We start from the raw sequence: 24,236 nt of genomic DNA, 5'->3' as shown, positions 1-24,236 counted from the left end.
GTGCGTTAGTATGCATCGTGGTACACTGCAGAGCTATAGCGCGTCTTTAGTGAAAACAGCCGTGTCAGATGGGGTTGTATGGATTGATTCTGAGCGCGACTGAGAGAATGAAAGTGAATAAAAAAAAGCTAACCTTTACAAAGATCATAAACTGCACCGGCTGTTACAGACTGAAATCAAATGTATGCTTTTATTCTAAAACAGTAAGACAAGGGCAGTTTACTTCTCAAAATGGAGGGGCGCAAGATCGAACCCGCGACCCCTTGATTCCCAAGCAGGTGCTGAGTCTATTGAGCCACGGAGTCAGTTACAGTAAACTGAGGTCAATGTCGCATGTTAAGGCGGCTTTTTGTTTCTGCAGTTATATGTTTGAATAAAAGTGCAATTGTGTTATTCTTGTGAAAATGTTTCTTTGCTATTTGGACTTCAGGCTTCATACATTATATAGTTTATGCCTACATTTTGTCATCTACTACTAGAATATAAAAAAGTTTCTGTTTTAACAATGTGTTGACACAGATTACTGTAGAAACGGAACAGACATGAAATGCGTGTGTTCCAAACAACGATCTATTATTTCACTCTAAAACTCCACTTCACTCCCAGATACTCAATCAAGGCCTGAGCTGAGAGAAGTTCGTGCACGTTCTAAATTGGTGGGGGGATGGAATAGCCGGCTTCTCTTTATCAGCACATTTAGAAGACAAAGGGCGCTGGCGGAGAGGTGTGAAGGGATTCAAGAAGCAGTTTAAGGTGGGACGGAATTACGAGTTTTTTCGTAGGCTCTGGTAATTCTAGTGTTAAAGGCTCTGAATGAGACTTAATCCATGGATACCATCTTAAAGTGTAGTCTAATGATGGACTGGCATGGAGTCAGCAACATTCTGCTCCTTTCAGAACTTAACTAACTTGAGATGAGTTGAAATGACATAGGAGATTCACGGCAGCAGAAACACTAAAAAGCCAAAGGCTCTGGGAATCAGGAAGCGGACTAACCGCTGTTTAAAGGATGACGTGGCGCCTCCTGCAATTGCAGATTCCAGAAGGTCTTCAGAAGCTATCGGACTTGAGAACAAGCTGCCCAGCAGGTGCCAGAGATGCCTGATCCTGCCCATACAGTGACAGCAAAGCTGACAGGGACACTCCAAGGCATGTACACTATATGGACCCTGAGGGACAGGGGAGGTCTGCTTTACAGGTATCTCCCCGTCTACAAAGACAAAGGCCTTCTTCCTATCTTAGCTGGTGCAATGGCGTCGAGCAGGTCACCCTGCCAGCCATCTTCTTACCCTGAAAAGGACACACATAGGACACTCTCTCAGTCACACACACACACCACGTTGCTATCTTTTACTACCATTACACGTCCTGTTCGGTTTTTGTAATTAAACTTCAACTGCCTTTTCTTTTTTAATCAGTGTATATGGTTCATCCATCCAGTATTCAACTCGCTATATCCTAACTACAGGGTCACGGGGGTCTGCTGGAGCCAATCCCAGCCAACTCGGGGCACAAGGCAAGAAACAAACTGCGGGCAGGGTGCCAGCCCACCACAGGTATATGGTTCATTTTTATTTTATTTGGTGCCTTTTACAAATCGCACAAATGCAAAAAGTCACAAATTTTAAAAACAGTTAATTACACGACAAGTCAAATGAAACCGTGCAGAGAGCAGAATCAATGGGGTGCCAAGTGAAAGATTGGGGTGCCAGCCTTCCTTGATCATCTCTGATCTGCGCCAGTTCAGTAGAAGAAGGTCATCACCGTCAGCACAAGCAGAAACAAAACGGGACTCCATCTTGGCCTCCAGCTGCTATTGCATAAGTTTCCACTGCAGCAGATGGGCTTTGTTGTCGGGGTGTCACCAAAGAAGCCGAGGACTGTGACATAATTGTCACAGACACCCTGTGAAGTGCATCCTCTGACCGTTCCTGCGCTTGCCACTGAAAAGGACAGAGAAGAGTCATGTAGCCCAGCAAACTAGTCCTGTTACCGACCTCCTCATGAACGTTCACCGTGTTGTTTGAACTAAAGACCCCATTACAGCCATCAAGCAATCCTGATGAGGACAGTCCAGTCAGCCCAACAACCCTCACCGATCCAATTCACCTCAATTTGCCAACATACCACAGAATCCGATTTTAAAGGTTCTGAAAGTCCTGCTGTCCATCACGCTGCTTGGCCTTTTAATCTGCGTCTGTGTAAAGAAATACTTTCTAATATTTGTGCCCTTCACACATTTCTACCTGCGTCCCCGCATTCATTTTAGGATCACAGGTGGGATCCACTGGGCTACTTCAGTCAGACACATCAGTCCTGCCCCTCCTCACTGTAGTCTGGTTTGGCTCCTTCAGTCCGCCCTCCTCACTTGCTTTCCTCGGCACATTTTCTCTAGCGCTGCTCTGTCTTTTTGTAATATGGAGGCCACACAGCACTCCGGATGAGCCCTCACTATACAGCTTCGTGTAGCCTCCCTTCATTTGTGCTCCACACAATCTCTTTGGCCAAAGGTGCAACTGGTGGGCCGGAAGGCAACGTAAAATAACCAGGATATGAAAAGTACGCTGGAAATCAGCAGGAGTCCAAAGTGGACGGCAAGAATCAAACGACTAAACCCAAAATGTAACTCATGAACCTCAGCCAACATAAAGCTCACATCGTTTAGTTGCTGTCACGCAGGCCGCCTGTAGATCATCCTCTGGGCCCATCTGAAGCAGGTACTACCACCCCGGATCAAGACGGGGCGCTCACCATGACCTTCTCCTCTTACCGAGAAGGCAGCCAATGAGGGCAGTTGACTCCGCCCCCTCTGGGTCTCGGCCTATAAAGCCTGCAGCAGTTTTGAGCAGACCTCCTCGCGGTCAGAGGCAGAGAGAATCATTTGTTTCTTCCCTGTCGTCTTTTGTTATGCGCACTAATGCACATAGCAGTCCTTTTCATGAGTTTTGTTAGACTGAATTAAATGGGGGTGACAGGGTTGGCACCCCATCATTTATCTTTGGGACGTGCATTACCTCACACAACCACACTATGAATGACATAAAGTCATGTTCAAAGTCACTCGTTCTTTCTGCGAGTATTTTCAAAAACTTTGCAGCCACATTAGCAACAATCAAAGCCACACCCAATACCAGGTCAGTTTAGAAGAAAATGGTGGTGCCCACGGGAAAAACAAAAGGGGACATTAAAAAACGCACTAATAATAATAATACACTGAAATACACAACAAGAAAGTGATAACAGCATTGTGTTCTCTGACCATACAAACCACCGATGACCCACCCAGTCCTGCCAGAGAAAATGTGCAGAATGACATCAACATTATGGGGGGCTACACAACCTGCAGTCTGTAAGCTACACCCCCTGTGCTTTTGACATTGGGCACCCCTTGACCCCACGGTTTTGTACAACATTGGCAATGATGCCTGCCAGTGAGATTTTAACATTTGAATATCATTCACGTCTTTAGAAAGGAACTCTTCAAGATCCTGACCATAAAATGTTTCAGAGCAGCTGACTGTAGCTCACCCACAGCTTACCGGCTTTGGCTCCTTACAAAAATGAAAGACGTCATCAGATACTTTGGGGATTTCTCTGCTTAGACCTCATTGGAAGACAATTTTGACTTACTAATTGTTAATCCCCCTGACATCTTCTTGAAGGGGCTTCACCGCTGTGCAGGCCATGTCTTGTGATCACCCTAACCTCAACCTGAAGAATCATAACTCTCTCACAATAAGAGAGTGGGACATTGATGCCTTAATCGAATGTAAGATAAGAATTACGAGTCACAGTCTACAAAACGGTGGCAGGTAATTGTTAACATCATCCTCGAAGAACTGGATGTGCTCAACGCGCTTTTTATCACATCTTAGAGCCTCCAGTCCTTCAGACTTTTCAAAAACCCACCTTAAGGATAAAGGATGAGTTGGACATCTGTTGATGTGTTGCTGTCCAAGACTCAGTGGCCTACCTTCTCCACCACCTCAATATCTAGAGCTCTGCTATGGTCCACTGCTTGTCCCAAGTGGCCCCTAACAGAAAGTTGTTTTTTGCCCTAAAACATGACGATGTGCTCTGACTCACTTCTCCTCTCTCCTTGAAACAATGCACATGAGATGGACATGTGATGGACGTGTGAACTTTCACATGTGGTTGTCAGCACTTGTGGTCACCACCCTCCAAGGTCATGACATGTTATGCGCTACTTACATCCAACTGTGAAGCAAAGGGTTTCACTGCCTTTACACTGGACACTCCCCTGGATGGCGCCGTTTATTCCAACATAGCAGGTCAAAGAATTCGGAGCTTCTGGAGACACTAAAATATAAGAACGACAAAATCACAGAAATGCAATAAAGCTGAACAGAGAGGAGGAAAGGCTGGCCACAAACTCAAGGTGACCTGCTAATGGGAGGCCTCATCCATTTCACAAAAGTGGAGGACTCCGCGGGAGCAATGCATGCCCTGGGCACATCTGGGGTTCACTGGCCTTCCATACTCTAACTCTGCCAATGTGTCAAACCATATGATGCTCTCTCTTGCCTGCGGAAAAGCAAATGGCAAAAGAATGGTCAAATAGTCCCATCAAGGCTTCATCAAAGTCCCACTTGTGTCCGTTTCTGTTCTTATTGTCACCAGTGGCAATGCACCCTGGGATGTCCCTGAAGAAATGAGAATGCGGGTTGTGGTCACGCTGCCTAAATGGCCCCTTGGGAGCAGAATGGGGCAGAGTGGAGGGGCTTGGACCCCGACATGGGACCACCTGGGGCCTCATGCATAACAACGTGTATAGAATTCACACTAAAACATGGCATACGGAGAGAAGCAGAAATGTTTGTATGCACAAAAAAATCCAGATGCATAAATCTGTGCGTTTACCAACTTCCACGCTCTTCCACACCATAAATCCTGGTCAGCGTGAAAAGTAACGCACGTGCACACACCTGGTGCCCCGCCTCAAACTCCTCCCAGAAATATGCCTTTGAATATGCAAATCAATATAAATAGCCCTTAACCTCAGCCTTCTGTGAAAAGATAATGGCAAAAGCACAGGAGAATACCAAGTGGAGGCAAAGGAAAAACATACTAATTGTTGGTTTAAACAGTGGGATAAATAACAAAAGGAAGTTGACCGAGTGACATAGCGTGTCGGAGAAACTTGAAAGCTCAAGTTCACAAAGTCGCACAGTGCCAGAAATAAAAAAGAAGTTGTCAGATGTCAAAGTCGTCATGAAATGGGGAGTCGTAGCCCACTGTCTGAGTGTCATATGAAAGCTTATTTGGGTAGAGAGGAAAAAAAAAAATAGGGACACAGTGGGAAAAAAGCAAGAAATGTCAACTTTAATCTCAAAATTTTCACTTTAATCATGTAGTTTATTTTGCCATTAAAGTAGAACATCATCAATCTCATCTTAAAATCATTTAATTTACTAGTTTCTCAAATCCCATCATAACTAAAGTAGCACATTAAATGCTTTGTTTTGTATTTGTTCTTCTTAGTGCTCTATGTGTGTCAATCACTACGTGCTTCTTAAACCGGCTTTCTCTTCCTCCAACAGGACACAGAATCCATGACATTCGTGATATTATAGCTCTGTGAATAATTAAAATACCGAGATGTATACGTGATATTTTCATGACAATAGGAGTTAAAGCCTGTTATTAAACATGGGGACACGGTGGTGCAGTGATAGTGATGTGCTGGCGCCCCATCCAGAGATTGTTCATGTCTCACGTAAGATGCTTGCTGCACCGTGCGTGACCTTCGATGAAATACTTTATTGCTGTAGTGCTGTCTCTCTCAAACATACTAACCTCCAATTCCTGTCCTTCCTTTTCTTTCTCCAAATACCCAATCACCACACATTCAGCTTTGTAATAGACGTTGAGCCATCTGTAAGCTGAGAACGCCGATTCTTCAAAACATTCAAGGAACATTGAAATATCTTTGTAGTATATGTTTAATTATTCTGTCTATCCTTCCAGTGTCGCGCCAGACCCAGCAAGAATACAGCGTGAAGCAGGAACAATCCAAGAACGGGCCACCAGCTCCTCGCTAGCACTGCAACACCATGTCCTCATGTGTTTAATTATTAAAAATATAGATTATTTAAATGAAGTTAAAGTTTTATCTGTATAATATAATAAACATATTTTGCTGCATTTCATCTTAAAAATGATCTCGTCATCATATGTAAATACGCATTTTATAAAGTGGCGCAGGTTGTGTAATATTAGAACTGTATCTCAAGTTTCCAGTGAGGTGATTGTACTAATAAGTCCTAACAGGTCTACGAGGAGCACCTGATGGACTGACTGAGTGCGTTTAGAACTCTTGGGATGAAACTGTTTGTGAACCGTGCGGTCCGTACAGGAAAGGCTCTGAAGTGTTTGTTGTATGAGAGCAGTTCAAATAGACTGTGCGCATGGCTGAGGCAGTGTCTGCTTGATGCTGTATACCAATAATTCGCTTTCTGATCAGGTGCTGTACAGCTGTGATTCCCACTCAGATACAGTGATATAAATACTCTGAGTGGTGCCATGAGAGTAATATGGAAAAAGATGATCCACTTTGGCAACCCCTAACAGGAGCAGCTGAGAGAAGAAGAAGAAGAAGAAGGAGGTGCAGTGAGAGTAACAACGCTAAAGCAGTTATGGTATTTAGAACAGTTTGACCATTTCGTGGACCATTATATTGTTACTGGTTAATCACAATCAGATGCCTTAAACTAATTAACAATATGTGGTTAATTTCAGTGTATTTATAAAGCCGCATCAGGGATGTGGATCTGAAAAAGAAAGGAAAACCACACAGGAAGAGTAGCACTGCTTTGACGCTGGAGGCTGCCAGTTTGCAAAACCGAGCACAGAACTTGTGTACGCCAAGGATTTAGCTGGCTTGAAAATGTGCGTGGCTTTACACCAAGTTTAGGTTTTATACATCACGATGTGAGCGTGGAAACAGACGTATGCACCGTTTATACATGAGGCCCCTGGTCATTTCTTCAGAGTGCTGCTAGCGTTTGCAGTGCTGTGGTCAGCCCACTCAGAATATCAGAATGAAGACCAGACAGATGAGGAGATGGTGGTACCTGTGGCTTTTTTGTCCCCCCTTTGTTCACAGTATCATTTTTGTATTTGAAACGGAGCCACGGGACGGTCTTACCAGGGATGGTTGCCACTTTAAGTCAGAAAAAGGCAAAAACTTGAAAGAATTAGCGTCTGCATTCTCTTTGCTTTGTTCATTTTCTATATCTGGTGCAGGCCATTTCCTAGATTGCACCAGCATGCCCAGTGCATCTGGCACACATGATGTGGGCCCATCATTGACCAAAAGACCAGGACCCGACTTCTGTGCCCAGCAGTGGAGGCTGTGCAGCTGGCAGGGCTGACTGGTCCACTTGCCTTGTTGTGGAGTTTGTTACTCCTCTCTATGCTGCCGTGGGTTCTTCTCCTTGAAGGAGTGCAGGTTGGGTTTAGTATGGCGGCGAGTGTGTGAGTGAGTGAGTGAGTATGGGTGTGTGGCTGGGCACTCAATGGGCTGGCACCTTGGCCAGGGCTGTTTTTCTGCCTTGTACCCAGTGCTACTGGAATGGGTTCCAATCCCCTGTGACCCTACTTTTGGTCACTGTCCATCTCTTGTTCTGTCTCATGAAATTTTGCTTAGAATTCGTCATTCAGTAGAAAGGGTAAAGGGTGGACTCACACATCGGGTGCCTCAACAGCCCATTCCTTTTCTAAACTGGTTTAACCCCCTAAAAGGTCAAAGTGTACCTAACAGCATCCAGCTGGCAGGCATTGACCAAGAATCAATTGAATGACACTTTGCTGGCGGGCACACGCACAGCAGATTTCAGGTCTCTCCACTCTTGAATATATTTATGATGTGGAAGAAAGACAAAAAGAAAAAATTGCAATGGTCGGACAAAAAACTCGCACTCGCACCACAGACAGCGATCAGCTTGTGGCGTCGCACAATCCAAAGGGTGCAAGACAAGAGTCACAGCCACTAGCTGGCATTTTAGGTGACAAGTCACTGGACTGCAGGGGAAAAGAATGGAGGAATACAGGGAGGACAGACCAGCGTCACACTATCGTCCCCCGGTGCTACTGTGCTGCCCCCAGGCTGTCCCAGATAGTATGCTGAATGACAAGATAAGGGACATCAGTGGAGAAGAAGCAATTCACACAAAATTACACACGGGATAAACTTAATGGAGACAAAGGAGCAAAGATATGCAAGATGGAGGACAAATGGTGGCATCATGGCTGACCGTTACCTGTTACTGAGTTCACCAGGTTGCAGAGGCTTGTTGTACAGCACTGGGCATTGACGCTGGCGCTGAAGACTCCATAGTTAAAGGACAAGGGGGAATTGCAGATTCCTGGATAGGCGCAGCTCTGATAATACTGTGTGCTGGACACGCCATCTACAGAGAGAGACAACAGTGGAGGACCTTTAGTGTCTGACAGTTAGGTGACCAACAAGGCCATCTTTGAGTTTAGGCAATAAAAACATAAAATGTGGCTTTGTCTGGCATTCTGTGCCATTGCAATCACATGCAGAAAGAAAAGTCAGGGGTTGCTGGTCACTTCGACGGGAGAGCCAAGTCCCGGGGACAAACAGGGTGAACCTGACCGGTGGAAGCCATTAAAATACCACGAAATGAAGAGGCTGCTTGGATGAGGAGCCATGGTGGACACCTCTTTGGGTCGAGAGCAAAGCAAAGTGGCCAAGTTAAGCAGACATGCAATTTACAGCTTTGAGGTGACCCCATGATGTTGGCACACACAGAGAAGCACGTTCCACAAAAGGCCACAGAACACTCGAAGCAGCCGCACTTTTACAAGGAGTCTACTAAAAGTTTATGTCTTGTTCTCCATTTTACTTAAGTGCTACTTATTTCTTCATGAAGGTGACAGTCACACTTTTACACAGGAGCTTCAAAGCAATCACAGCATCGAATGATGTTCTCGATTTCATGAAGATGGCAGCACTGACGTCACTGGTCTGGTGTTGAGCAGGAGGAAGGACCTGAATCAAAAGAATCAGCGTGGTGGTGTGAAGTGACGTGTGTGGTGTCTGGAGCTGAGTCTTCACAAGGGACACCCTGGTTATCCACCTGTGTACCTAAGGGTGACAGACCTGGAGGTAGTGTGGACCGTAGGGCCCTAAGGGTCACCCTGCAGTTCCAGACCAGGTGATGGGACAATGACAGGTTTGTAGTAGACCTGAAGACCCTGTCATCCTATAGTTCACATTGCTGACCCTGCTTAACCCTTCAGTGACAGCGCAAGGTTGACTCCTCTGAGACCAGGAAAGTGTGGAGTTAAGAGCACACGAATGTAAAAAGAATTGATCTTATTGATTTAGAAAAGTTAAGGGCAGCAAATGTGAAAGAAAAGACTTGAGCTTCTTGTCGGCTCTAACCGCTCGCCCCCATAATGCAGTTAAAGTGTTGAGTGATAAAGACGACGATTGAGCGCCATGACATGCCAGGAGTCAGGCTGTGGTACAGCCGCAGTCGTATCCTGGCCTCAGATCTTCTTGAATCTTTCAAATATCCTTTCGTATATCATCGTGTTACTGAATGTTTTCTTTCATTTTGTTTGGTGTTTTGCTGGAGTCTCTTATTCTTGATCACGTTACTTACGTAGCTCTGTCTCTTATGTTCCTTGTGCCCCCCTAAGTGGACCCCCGTGTCCTTACACCGGGCTGAAAGGCTCGGATTGCAGCTTTGGCCTTGCCGTTCTCCTGGCTTGACGGTTGATCTTAATATTCACTTTCTGGAAGTTATGCTTTTGGCCTTTTTTCTTCTGGTTCTGGATTGGCTTTCTTGTTTTTTCAAGGATTGCATTTCTAGGCAGATCTTTTTTTATCTTTCTTGCTTTGTTCTTCAGTATTTCAAAATATTGTTGTCAATAAATGTTTGAGGCTGTTAACGAGCATCAGTTACTCATTTAGGGCCAGAAGTCAGTACAGTTGCATCTCCTCCTTTTGAGATTTTTTTGTATTTGTGGAAATTTATTTTGATATTTCAATAAATTCTGGCACTAGTAGGGATGAAAACATTTTGGCCTCAGGGCCTCGTTTTATCAGTAACTCATAAGCACAATGAGAAGTCCTGTCCATCTGAGATCATTAAGATGATCGACAGCTGTGATTCGGCCATCGGCGTCTCTGCGCTGCGTGGCTCCATCTGTACCAAAGGCTCTCCTTGCACCCTGAGAGCGGCTCATCGACTTTATTTTTGATGGTTTTATTGGACCTTTTCTCTTTGTGGTTTCTAGAGTTTAGACAGCAGGCCTTTGTGGAGCCATTGAGGCCTGTCCAGTCCTGGAGGCAAATAATAATAATAATAATAATAATAATAATAATAATAATAATACATTTTATTTAAATAGCGCCTTTCCCCACACAACCTTACTGTTGTAAACTGACAGAAACAGAACAACTCAGACTGTCCGCTATGTTTTCAAGATGTCCGCCTGATCTCAAATCAAATCTGCTCACGTACACCTCCAGCTGGATGTGCAGTAAACTGCATTTTGTTCACATTCCCACTGGGGCAGGTGTAATATGATCCCTGATTTAATTGAAAAATCGAATAACCCACAAGATTCTGAATAAATGTAGACAAACACTTCTTCATATCATTAATATTTCCCTATTTATTATTTTCTTTTAATGTTTTATGCTTACTAGTCTCCTAAAATGTATAACCATTTCTTTTAATTACGTAACAAGCACAATGCTTGAGTGAAAAAACCTCTTGGTTCAGTTTTAACGGTGACACACAAGGGTGCCACGTGTTGTCGTGATTTAGAAGGACCTCCCTGTCCCCGTGTCCAGCCCGTGACTTCATTATCAGGTCATTCATCTTTGCGATTCTGGTCTCACAAGTCAGTTTTGTTTTCTGGATGCCTCCCGTCCATCTATGACCTGCACTGGCTGAGCTTTTGATTTAGGGCCAAGGCCAGCACAGCTCTGGTTCATACTTATCAACCTCCAGGTTCAAAGTGATGGTGTGAACTCCACGAGAGGCAGCAGCAGGGACACACAGTATGTCATTGTCATCGCGGACTCTGGACTCAGCCTTGTCATCAACACCTGTTGTAACTGCAGGACGGAGAGACTACCACTGTCTGGGTGCTTGAGGGGCCGAACACATCATTTCACGCCCGGCATGACAGAGTTTGTGTCACACACAAAGGCAGCACAAATGGGACCATTCCCGTTTTAACACGTAAAATGGCGGTCACTCACTAATAACTTGATCCACCATCAAGTCACAACACAAGCTGAAATTTAAAAGTGATTGTCACAAACCCATCATAGAGGTCAAGAACATCTTGTGCAAGAGGTTCACTGATGGAGTAGCTGGTGTGTTGTGCAAAATCTACAGATTTTTGTCTATATTATCATTACATTTTGCTCAAGACAGCAGTAGGTGACCTTAAATATAGGACACATCAAAGCATATCCTCTTCCCGAATTGTACCTCACTTTTAAAACACCTGTTCAGACAAAAAGAGGAAGACATGGCGGTGCCTCAGGCTATCAATACTTCATAATCTGAGAAAGGGTGGGCATCTGGGACAACAAGCTAATAAGTGGGTTTACAGCCTGGGAAAGGAAGACCTGCCAGTAGGTGCTAAGTAACATTAAAAACATTATTGTCTGGGAAAAGGACGAGTGAATGAATTCATTGACAGCCAGCCAATCGGAATACCTAACAATCACGTGTGGTGAAACCCTCACATAGAATTTCATAATAAATATGCCTCGTCTGAAGAGCGACAGAAGAACTGAACAGAATGATGTTAGAAGTGGGCGCCAGCAATGTGTGGCCGTTTCCATCTGATCTTCATCAAAGCATCTCATGAACAACTTCAAGTGCTCTATCAGTGCCACTCTGGGACATTCGTCTTTGACATATTTTCACTTTTCGTAAGCTTTTTCTCTACTTATCCAGACGTTACTATCCATGTTTTCTTGTATGCTTTTCTCTACTGGTATTATTGTTTATGTGATCAATACCCCACTGCTTTTAACTTCCTATACTTTGTCTTCATATTTAGAGTGATTAAAGTAATAAGGTAAATTTCTTTGAGCACCTGGAGCAGAGGAAGTGCCATACAATCCAAGTTGCAAGGTTAACTACAAGGTCTACTATCAAACTGCAGACAAAGAGCTCTGTCCAGTAATGAACGGTGCGTTAAAGTAAAACATTCACTGGGTGACAAATGGCCGATAGGCAGGAATGTTGAGCCTATGATACGTAAGTCTCTTGGAGTACTCGGGAAAGCGGACTGTGCGTGTGTTATTCATACGCCACTTGTGTGGGTTAAGGTGCTGGGGTATAACGTGCCGTGTGTGTACGTCTTTCATTAGGCTACTTTTGTGGCGAGGGTCTGTGTGTATGCATATATCTGTGTATGTGTGTGTTAATCTTTAGACCAACCCGGTAACGAACTGAATGAGTACCCTTAAAGAAAATGGGTAAAGGGCGAGTAGAGGGAAATACCACGATAATACAGAAACAATGGCCGCTGAAGGACAACCAACTTTCATTTTCACTGTTGGCTCAAAGCAAAATGGAAAGTCTGAAATGCAACCAACCCTAAAAGTCAAGAAAGATAAAAACACACACAATGCAAGCAGACCCCCTTCACTCACCACACCGAGCCCCTCTAAAGACGAGGAATAAAGCGCCAGTCAAGCAGAGTCAGCCTGCTCCTAACACCCACATTTGTGTTATAGTCCACGCTTCAGGCCTGAGGCCTTCAAATTGACTTACTTTCCACAAGTTGCACCGCAAAACTCCCACAGGTGGTGAATGAAGGATGACAGACGGACAACCGAGCACACGAGCCGGGGCTGGAGCTGGAGCAGGTGTAGCACACCGAAGAATTTGACACTGTCAACAAAAAAGAGGCTTCATTTAGGGCCCTGAGACCAACAAAAGTTTCAAAAACCTTGGAGCTTTTCAGCCAGGCTGATGACACTCATCAGTGGTTTGAAGAAGTTCTTCAGGAAACTCATGGGATGATAAACCACCAAGTGATGAGCCCATCCATGTGTATGGCTCATCAGAAAGGCCCAATGTGACGCTCTTACGCTCCCTTTAGGTGTGTTTTTGCATAAAATGAGAGGAGACTTTAATTACTGTTGAAATACTTCAAATGTCTGAAATGTCAAGAACTTCCATTTAGAAAAGCACTGGTGAGTTTTAGAAGTCATCTGAATAAGGCCCCGCATGAAGTGGACCAGAAGAGTTGACCTCATTTGCCTCCCTGAATGAAATAAACATAAATTCAGAACTTCTCAAGCAGTTATCAAAGCCACCTGGACACCTAAAACCCAACAAAGACTCCGCTTTGGCTTCAATACCTGCCAACCTCTAGTTCCAGTTGTCCTAAAGCTGGTACCCCATTGTCCTCCAAGACTGGCAGTTGAGCGTGTGGCCCAATGACGGGTCGTTGGACTTGACACCACAAGGTGGTCATCAGTTGTACCCTAGAAGGCTGCTGCTCTCATGACCTTCATCTTGAGTTTGGCCTCCTGTCAGGTTGGCTAGAGGGGCACAGTGTATCCCACCTGAGGTGTGTTATAAACACTCAACTTCACACTCTACTTTCCATGCTGGAAACGTGGCACGTTCAACAAGTCCAATGGTGAGGACTGAAATAGCGACCCTTAACCTTACCACGCAACACCTTAGCCACCCAGACAACTTGGCCATCATCTTTACTTAGGCATGGCTCTGCTTTAGGCACTTTGAGCTGGAACTCACCAAAACCTCTCAATATCATTTTATTGTAAATATATTCATCTTCTGTCTTCACCTTCCCCTGGAGCCTGAGGGTGAAAACTGATATGGAGAGAAGAAAGAAGATGCCAGCTGTGTGGAAACTTTCAGGGTGAGTGAAAATGTGTGAATTGCCCCAAAATATTTAAGATGAGGGATGATCAGGCACACTGATCCCATACAGTAGCGTGAAGAGATGAAGAAGAGAAAGAAGACGATGTCAGGTTGATCTAACAAATGTCATTTTGATTTGACCAGTTGGTGTATCTGTGAAGTATGTGGTAACCTCCATGATGAAGAAGAAGAAGAAGAAGTAAAGGCAGAACAATTCTGAAGGGTAAAAACCATAAAGATCAATGACAGCTATCTTACCAGGGTTGGCGCGGTTGCAGAACGATCCTGTGCAGCAGCTGGCGGTCACATTTGAGGGCAATCCAAAGTAAGCTCCTGTGGTGGCCATATTGGCACAGACGCTTTGTGAAGCACATCCACTGATTGTGGCCACATTTGACACTACAAAAGAAATGAAGGTAGACAGAGGAGACAGTCGACTGGCACCATGTTGTTATTTTCACCCAGGACTGCCGTATTTGGTGTGCTTTTCAGTCCCTGTTGCCTCCCTGTGGATTTTCTCCCTGCCAGTTTCAGATGCAGACGCAGATGAGGTTTGCCCTTTTCTTGCTGTTTCTACTGACCTGTGACAGTGAAGCAGTGGTCCTCAGTGTTCCTGCATGTCACATTGCTCTGCTGGTTTACTCCCCCGTAGCACTGCAGGGTGCCTGATGTCGGTGTAAATGCTGTAAGGACAAACGAAGAATCATCAGTAAGACAAGATGGTCAGAATCTTTATGGGTCAAAGGACTCACAAAGCAATGAGACTTCAAGGGCCATCTTGTCATTTAATGAATCAGAGACTCGTCCTGGCTGGTTAGCAGCACATTGTTTAACGTCTTTTAGAACGTTCTGTTTTCTCTACAGTAATCGGGTGTTGTACCGTGTTAGCCATTATGAATGTAGAGAAAAGCCAAGCAAAATGACCCCTTTTATCGGCTAACTAAAAAGATTACAATATGCAAGCTTTCGAGGCAACTCGGGCCCCTTCTTCAGGCGAGATGGAATCAAATCTGTTTTCTCTACAAAAATCCCAACCAAACAACGACAGCACTCACTCAGGGCAAAAACTGCGACAGGCCTGTTAATGAGTAGCAGTAATGGTGGAATAAGTGATTGAGATACCAGCAGACCCGCCAGACATCGCCTGCATACACGTCTGTCTTCGGAGCTGATCGAAATGAGACCATCTGCCTGAAAACGTAAACCTCACAATGCAAGGAATCGCTGCAGCCAGCGCCTTACCGGGGAAGTCCCACAAACACGCATCACGCTTTCAGTTTCTTGCATTGTCCCCCTTGTGAAACGCATGCCCTCGGACACAGACAGAATGCACACGTTTATTAACTTCACAGCACCACAATGCCAACAGTCTCAGTCTCTTTCACTTCTCAATGACCTCCACTCGCCTCCTCACAAGCTTCATCTCCTTCCTCCCAACTCCCAACTCCCAAAGTGGCCGTCTTCTGGAGGGAGATGGCCCCTTTTATAATGACCCAGATGGGCTCCAGGTGCTCCGTCTGACGACACTTCCTGGTGTGGCCGAAGTGTCAGAAGAGCACTCCGGGTGTCCCTGGGATTTCTTCCAGTAGCACTTCCTGGTGTGGCGGAAGTGCTGCCATCCAGGGTTCCAACAACGTCCGGGTGCCCCCTGGCGGTGACTCTGTCTTTGCACAGCGTTGAGCTTCGCAGCTCCGTGACCCCCATGCATTCCAGAAAGGTCCACCCTCCTGCGCTCCAGGGAAAGTATTGTCCCATTTCCGGTCCTCTGCTTCTTCCGGCGTCCCGGCAGGGCAACGTCCCCGGGTATCTGTGCACCCTGTGCTCCCACTTCACTGCGCTGGAGCACTGGGACAAGCGGGGTCACTGAGCGCTGACCGCAGGGACACAAGGAAGCTGCAGTGTATTTGTGAAGCTGCAGTGTATTTGTATGTATAGTAGTCAAGTGAACTGAACTGAAGAAGATGATGTTGGTAATGCTGGCGTGAGGGTCCGAGCCTGGCATTCACTTGTATAATAATAATAATCCATTTTATTTGCATAGCACCTTTCCCATGCTCAAGGCACTTAGACGAGAGTAAAATAATAAGTTCAGTTCTAAAAGAAATGCCTGAAACAAATCACATAATTTGTAATATAAGACACACAGACTACCCCAAGCATCTGGACAGAGAGGTGAACTGAAAGAAGAGGCAGAATGTTAGGCTAAATGAAATGTCCGTCATGTCTGTCCAGTATACGCATATGAGTACTGTGTTTGTTTGGTCTTAATTTAGACACCTGAAGAAGAGTTTCCTCACAGCAATAAGCATGGCACTTGACCCTTTTGGAGGTGGGCATTGCTGTGGTGTAAAGAATGATTTAGGGTGGCGTATTTTGTAAGGAGAGGGCATCAAACAACGTCGACTCATCAAATCAAGGCTTCAAGGGCATCCACAGACCATCGCTCTTTATCTGGCTACACAAGACAGTTAGGTATTTAGGACTTTTCCATCTTCCACTTCCCACGGCTGACGGTCGGCTGATCAGGAGTCATCGGTGACACTGTGCTGATTCCTACCCCGACATACAGTAGCACTGTCGGAATTCAAATTTTCCTTCATTTTCATTATGTGGGACTTGGCCAACTTTCATCCATTTCACATCTCCACTGTTCCTGTTTGTTGGACTTTTCCGTGTTTCTGAATGTCGTTTTGTAATATATATATATATAAATATCTACAGTATGTGTTCTGTTCAAGTCAAGGGAGGCCACGTCCGTTTTATTTTCTTTGTCTGTTGTTCCTTCTCTCACACTGCATATATGGACACTTGTATCGGAATCGGGGAAGGAGAGGATTTCTCTGTGTTGTATTTTCATTCTTTTCTCATATATTTCTTCTTCTTCTTTTTTTTTTACCTTTCATCTGGCCGTGATTTACTTGTGTGTGTGTTTTTTGTGGAGTTTGAGTGAGGGGGCAGGCAAGGTATGAAAGGGTAAGTATGGTTTGATGTGGCCGAGTCTAAATTTCGCTGCTTGCCACCATCTGGGTGGAAGCTCAGTTGTCAGAAGGTCAAGCTAAGGGCCCTCCTGAACAGATGAGTTTTCAGTTGTCATTTTTTAAAGGAATGAATGGAGTCAGCTGACCAAATTATTTTTGTAAGAAGTTATTTCATAAATCGGGTTCAGGGACCAAACCAGGTGGGTCAAAGAAAGAAGGGACTGGGTGGACTACATGGTGCTGGAGACCAAAGGAGCCGTCACGTCAATCTACTGAGGCTCTAATGCCGGTCATCGGCGACTTCCCAGCCATTGACTTGCAGTATCTGAAATCAAAATGTGGCTCACCTTGTGGTCTGCAGTTACCAGATGTTATCACTGACCACAGGGTGCAGTTCTTATCAATTAAGACAAAATGCATGAAAGTAAAGCAGGCACAGCGGTTAAGGCTTTGGACTTCCATCCTTGAGGCTGTGGCGTCGGGCCCCACTGCTGGCAGCCTGTGACGTCGTGTCCTGTGGCTACCTGGATGCCATCCTGCAGTGCCTTGAAGAACCTTCCATGCCGAGTCAGGAGACACCTTAGCATTTTTGAGTATTTCAGAGAAGATTCCATAAAAAAACCTTTCCCTATATATGAGCCCCCAATTATTTGTTTTGTAGGTTAAAGAAAGAGAAGGGAAATTATTCATCCTGGATGGGGAGACAGAAAAATGTGCCAAACAAGAAGGTGTCCACAGAGAGACAAACTGGCCATCATGTCACCAGATGACAAAGGAACCAGAGGAGTACAGGGAGAAGAGACCAGCTCCAAGCACTCTTGTGATGCCCAGGAGAGCTTTACTGAGCACTGGCTGGCAAAACAGAGGATATGAGATGAAGAAGAAGTGTAAGAGATGTTATCTGGAGAAGAAACAGCTAAATATCATCAACACAAGGAAGAACTCCATATGGTGCTGGCATGGCTGTCTGTTACCTTGGACTGAGTTGACAAGGTTGCAGAGACTTGATGTGCAGCACTGGGAGAAGGTGGTGGCACTAAACACTCCGATGCTGATGGATAAGGGAACATTGCAGGTTTGTGGGGTGGCGCAGGTCTGCAAATACTGAGTCGTTGATGTCCCATCTACAAAGAGACAAAACAGTTAAGGAGCAATATGGAGTGTTTTGAGCCAAGCATTCACATACCACCTCGGTGTCACTAAGAGGCCATGGCACATACAGAGAAAGAGCAGGCTAAGTAACAAGATAAATGTGAGAGGCAGAAATCGCACAGAAAGAAGCCCTTAAAATAGCAAAATGAGTGGGCTGCTTGAGCCGAGAGGCCATGATGGAGGCGTCTTCAGCAGTGGCACTGGCAGCACAGGCACATAAACATGCCCGATCCACACTCACATCCACACAGCACTCTCATTAGATCTCAGGCATCTTCGTCATGGTTCTGCTCTCCTCATCCCACCAGAATGGAGCCCAAGGTTGGTGTTCAAGGAGCAGCTTTTCTCAGAATCTCTTGCTGGACTGGTCAGTGAAATTACATCAACAAAACGGCAGTAGGCACCCCACACGGCAGCATATGGAATAGCCAGAGCAGTGCCAAGTCTGTCACCTGGCCTAATTAACAGTTAAATACACAAATTAATACGCTCAAAAAAGCAACTTCCAGCTGAAAAGCATGCGAGTTGGTTACAAAGGCAGGGGATGGGCAATCCCATGTGAACCGTCCATTAGGGTGGTCTGCCATCAAAGAAGGTGCCATCCATTGGGCTGCTGTCATTTTTACAGTAACACCCACACAACCTAATGAAGTGAAAATAACAAAGCACGACAAACACTCTGTGGCGAGACCCCCTTGAAATCAGCCTTCGCACTGTCACATGACAACTAGAGAGCATGAAAAGGTGGGCAGGCGCAGGTCTGGTGGGCTTACTGTACAATTACAGCTTCAGAAAACACATCCTCATAAAGAGAATTGCCTTCCTCCAGCCTGAGATAACAAAGAACATCACTTACCTACTGAGTTGTAGAAGGTCAGGCTTAACCATAAAAATTCAGACATCAAGTGCCAACACAAAATCGAAAGTAAAAGACAACAACAGAATTAACTTCATCATCTAACCAAAGCTCTCGATGCCCAACAAACATGTTCACAATCACGTGAAATAAAGTAAAAACTGTGGAATCAGATCAGACGGGGCTTGAGGGCCAATCTGCTCAAACCCACAAGTGCTGACCCTGCACGGCATTAGAGGGGATGCACAGGTCCAAGAGCACTGGCATTCCAGCAACGGCCGTGAGAGGACATCTGACTCTGGCTTTTGATCATTTCATGAGCCTCCTGCTGCCTCAAAATAAATGGAAATGCTGAATTGCAACAAAACCTTAGAAATAATACAAGAACAAAAAAAAAAACTAACAAAACGTGCCCACCCACCATGGAAAAAATGGACCAGAAGTGAAATAAAGTGCCAGTCAGTCCTGAAAGGCCTCAAATCAACTTACTTTGCAGAATCTGGACAGCAAAACTCCCACAGGTGGTGAATGAAGGACTACAGACGGAGAGGTTGGCACACGAGCCGGGGCTGGAGCTGGAGCAGGTGTAGCAGACCAAAGAACTTGATGCTGTCGAAAGCAAAGAGGCTTCATTGAGGGCTCTAAAAACAATAAAAGCACTTTTCCACCTTCAGGAGTCAATTTAGCCTGACAAGTGACGCTCATTAGTGGTTGGACCATTTTCTGTTGTTTACGCGTGTAAGGAAGTCGATAATCTCCAGTAGTCACAGGGACTGACAAAAAGAGACAAAGGGATTTTGAAGTTGGACTGGAAACTAACAAATCACCACATAACATTCATTATGGAGTCCTAAAGGAGATGAGCGTGTGTAGAGAGAAAGCTCTGGAGGTAAGTAGATGTCACGTCATCAGATAAAAAGGGACATGAGATCGACCAGGGTAACCACAGGTCAGTGAGCTTAACGTGCATCATGTGTGAGACAACTGAAGAAAAGATGACACATCACATGTAAAGAAAAGGTGGGCTGTGTAGTGAACCATCAGTGGGGGTCAGATGGGGTCGTCTTGATTCACTGCTGTGTCAGAACTCATGAAGAAGCAGACGCTCAGAGAGGTGCAGAGGACATCATTGATGAGGATTTACAGAAAGAGAGGCTCGAGGTCAAACTTGAAGAAGTGGGAGCTCAAGGCGCAGTGTGGAGAAAAATGCAATGGTGTGTGATGAATTTATGGGGGGGGAGACCTTTAATGAATTAGGCAAAGGGGTCCAGAGGGGTCAGTGCTGGGGATGCTGCTCTTTTAAAGAGATCTGGATAAGAACATCTGATATCAAACTAGGAGGACTGGGAATCTGCTACAGTAAATCATTACAGGGACCTGGCAGAATATGGGCAGGATTACGGCAGATGTAGTTTAGCGTAAAGAAATATAGAGAGTTAGAGTCAGGAAACAATAATGTTAGATTTAAATACATGGTGTGATGTCTGAAGTTCAAAAGAACATCTTACAGTCGTAGTGGACTGGTCACTCTCTACACGGTGTCACACATGCGTGGTTAGGGGACAACTAAAGGGCCTGAAAAGATGTAATTCCCGCCCGGCTCTGGGGCAACCAACGACATCACTTCTGGTTCTGGTCCTGATGACATCACTTCCCATACAGGCTTTTAAAGCCGCCATCTTGTTTCTAGTGAATCAGTTCTGTTTTGGACTCAGTCGTGTGAACATGTCTGTTCTTTTTCATCAATTTTACAGCCTGGAAAAATTATACGGGTGGCTGCCCCAAACCTTCTCAATGTCTTTTGGTCATTTGTGTGACAGTAGCCTAGCTGGCAGGATGGTAGAATCCCAGAAGAAAACGGGACTGGACCTGAATTATGACCAGGTGGTAGAGTACCGGGGCTGAGCTTCTGGGTGGGGGGGTTCATTCCAGATTTCGGCAAGAACCGGTACAGACTCTGCTCCCTTTGTCTAGTTCCGGGCCACATAAATAGGGAGAGTGTCGATGGGACACACAGAAGTGGGCTGGTCTTTATGGGAGAAGCGACAGGGACATATTGTGCTCTCTCGGAGGAAAGAGCTGTCCTTCCTGTGGGGGCCAAAGCCCCAGAGCAAAGTGGGGATTCCCCAGACCAGCAGGTGGAAGCCAGATTTGAGTGCTCTACCCAAGAGCAGGCTGATGCTCTTTGGGAAACGGTGGCGGGACGGTTAAAACCCACCGAGTGCACCACCTTCCGGCTCGTAAAGAATGTAGCCTGTTTCTTGTTAATAAACAACCTTCCTGACCATTTCACCCAGCCGGTCTGGGGAGACTTTTCTAATATGAACAAGCTCATCGAAACATCTAGGACAGCCTGGCAATTTGGGAGAGCAGAACAGTCCTTTAGCAGATGCTATAGAGATTACGTCCCTCCTAATCCGCCCCCTCGGCATAAACCGGAGTTTGCACCGGAGTCCCTGATTCCGCGGGCGCGGCCCTCACTTGGGAGCAAGGCGGAATGTAAGTGGTTGTGAGCGATTTCAAACCCCTTGTCAGTGGCTCAGACGGGAGGGGTAGTTGTTAATGGATTTAAGGTGGAAGACCTGCTGCGACAGTGGATAAAAGTAAAGACCAGTATAACCTGTGTACACAGGGATGTCCGATTCTATAAATCTGCCTGATGTTTCATCAGCCAGGGAGGATCGGTTAAACGAATCACCTTGGCAGTCCTCCTAAATCCACCTTTCGCTGTGATTCTAGGGCGGGACTGGTCTGATAGTAAGAGTGGTGAAGTACTGACCCCTCCTAAACCTAACCTGGGCCTAGTGACAGATGGGAATCATCCGTCGCAGGTTGTCTCCACACCGTGTACTCAGGCAACGGAGAGAGATATGGGAGGCCAAGGGGAGGATGAGGGGGTTCCCGGGCCATCGCAGACCGTTGCGTCATCAGTCCACGCCTTGGCAAAGCAGGATGACTCCCTGCCCCTTGAGGTCAGACCGGACGCTCTCTCAGAGCTAAGTTTTCAGTTTAGACAAACACCATCTCGTTTAAAAGGGAACAATGGAATGATGATTGCCTTAAATTTGCAAAGAATGCAAAATGATTTATTAGATTGGGCCAGTGAACATGAGGGAGAGGTGCAGAAGCTGTTGCTGATTCCACGAAAACTTCCGGCGGCAGGTTTACGAGTTAGCGTACGCCCACCTCCTGGGAGGCCACCTGGGCACCAAAAAACATTACAGCGTATCAAGCTCCGATTTTATTGGCCGGGAATTAACGAGGAAGGTCGCTGCTTCCGTATCTCTTGTCCTGAGTGTCAGTTGCGACAAATCCCTAGGAGGGACCGTGCTCCTCTCGTTCCCCTTCCCTTGATTGATGTCCTATTCGGAAGAATAGGGGTTGATATACTGGGACCCCTGGAACCCTTGACCCGAGGACATAAATATATATATTAGTCCTCATGGATTATGAGACCCGGTATCCAGAAGCTGTTCTGTTGCGCTCAGCGAATTCTAAAGCCATCGCATGGGAACTGGTAGGGTTCTTTGTGTGACGTGGCATTCCTAAAGAAGTCCTTATGGACCAGGGGACACCATTTATCTTGGAGACATTCAGGGAAACGGCCAAGTTACTCAAAATTAAGCACTTAAGGACCGCTGTGTATCATCCTCAAACCGAAGGTCTAGTGGAGAGGTTTAATTAGACTCTCAAACAGATGCTTCACAAGGTGGTCAACACCTCCTGCTCGTACTCTTTGCCTACCGGGAAGTCCCCCAAACCTCGACGGGGTTCTCACCCTTTGAATTGTTAGATGGACGACAACCCTGGGGTATATTGGACATTTTGAAAGAAGGTTGCGAAGGAGAGGCTCTTCCCTCGACCATCCATCCATTATCCAACTCACTATATCCTAACTACAGGGTCATGGGGGTCTGCTGGAGCCAGTCCCAGCCAACACAGGAAACAAACTCCCGGCAGGGCGCCAGCCCACCACAGCCTTTAGGAATACCGTTTGAAAAAATCAATTCTACAATAAGAAACAAATGCAATCCAGGGCAAATGTTCTGGCCCAGAGTTTTGTCAGACAGCTCACTCTAAGCAGAGTATTCCTGTCCTATCCGGTCGTCTATCGCCCAGTGGCTAGCGATTACTTATGTACGTCACCTCGTCTAACGGGACTCTTGGTGAAATGAAGATGCACTTGAAAATGTGAATGTAGAATAGCAAGTGTAATTCTGGTGGACATTTATACTGTTAAATCCAATGGTGGAGGAAACTCTGGATCTGAAATGGTGAAATATAAATGCAGGGTTATGATGACTTTATTAAATGTAATTAAAGATATGCAACATGGACGACAGACTGAAGGCCGTGTGATTTCATTGCTGCTCCACTTTTCCTCTACTCCACAGACTGCGGACCTCAGGGCCAAACACCTGGATGTTCTGCACCATTGATGGTCAGTGGAGTTCAGTTCCAATCTTCCCAGTTTAACATAACTCATCCTCTGGCGGAGGAGACGCTCTCATACACTTCAGGATTTACTGCTCAATCATTTTTGTTGCTGTGGCCCACTCATGGGGCCCATAACACCGACAATACACCCAGTTGTCTAATGCAGGGTGGCATTAGTTGGGTCAGGCGGACATCAGGCATCTAAACAATATTTGCTTAGTTCCAGACTTTCCAGCGCTTCCTAATTTCTGCTATTTTCCACATTTTTGAAGTTATTTAGTCGCCATCTCAGTTATTTAGTTTATGGAAGAACAGCAATGGAAGGTAATCTGAAGACAGATTTGCAATACAAAGATCAACGCTAGTCATCTTACCTGGGGAGGCCTGGTTGCAGAGCGGTCCCGTACAGCAGCTGGCACTGGCGTTCGAAGGCACCCCAAAGTAAGCTCCAATGTAGGCCATATTGTTACAGGCACTTAGTGAAGCACATCCAGTGATTGTGGCCACATTCTGGACTACAAAAGAAGGATCAACATGAGCTGAAGGCAAACGGAGGAGTGATGTTGTTTCGTCCGTTTTTAAATATCGCTTCACAAAAGTCTTATCAAGTACGAAACGCTTTGCACAAACCAACATTTCGAGTTTTCACTCAGGCCCGGTGGTGAGCCTGGCCATACTGGTGGGATTTTTCCTTCTCAGTTGCTGCTGTAATGTTTTGTCTGTTGTGCTTTTCTAACTGCTTGCTTCAAATGTATTCACAGATGAGGTTTGTCTTTCTTTTGCTGTTTCTACTGACCTGTGACGGTGAAGCAGCGGTCTTCAGAACTGCTGCATGTCATGGCGCTCTGCTGGTTTACACCTCCATAGCACTGCAAGGTTCCCAAC

At 45.7% G+C, this 24,236-nt stretch overlaps 1 protein-coding gene across 1 annotated transcript; it reads right to left on the bottom strand.

Moving 5' to 3' along the window:
• Positions 1-1,535: 1,535 nt before the first annotated feature.
• Positions 1,536-23,875, bottom strand: LOC120516384 (urokinase plasminogen activator surface receptor-like). The gene is made up of 9 exons (XM_039738017.1): positions 23,726-23,875; positions 19,404-19,523; positions 17,881-18,030; positions 14,510-14,611; positions 14,187-14,327; positions 12,804-12,923; positions 8,283-8,432; positions 4,213-4,320; positions 1,536-1,943 (listed from the first exon to the last, which is right to left on the bottom strand). Exons 1-9 carry the CDS (start codon positions 23,811-23,813, stop codon positions 1,744-1,746), a joined length of 1,179 nt encoding a protein of 392 aa, XP_039593951.1. The 5' UTR covers positions 23,814-23,875; the 3' UTR covers positions 1,536-1,743.
• Between the last annotated feature and the right edge of the window lie 361 nt (positions 23,876-24,236).

The sequence above is a fragment of the Polypterus senegalus genome, chromosome 1 (genome assembly GCF_016835505.1).
Source record: "Polypterus senegalus isolate Bchr_013 chromosome 1, ASM1683550v1, whole genome shotgun sequence".
In the NCBI taxonomy this organism is placed as follows: domain Eukaryota; kingdom Metazoa; phylum Chordata; class Cladistia; order Polypteriformes; family Polypteridae; genus Polypterus; species Polypterus senegalus.
The sequence above is the reverse complement of the archived record's forward strand: the minus strand, read 5'-3'. Positions and strand labels throughout refer to the sequence as shown.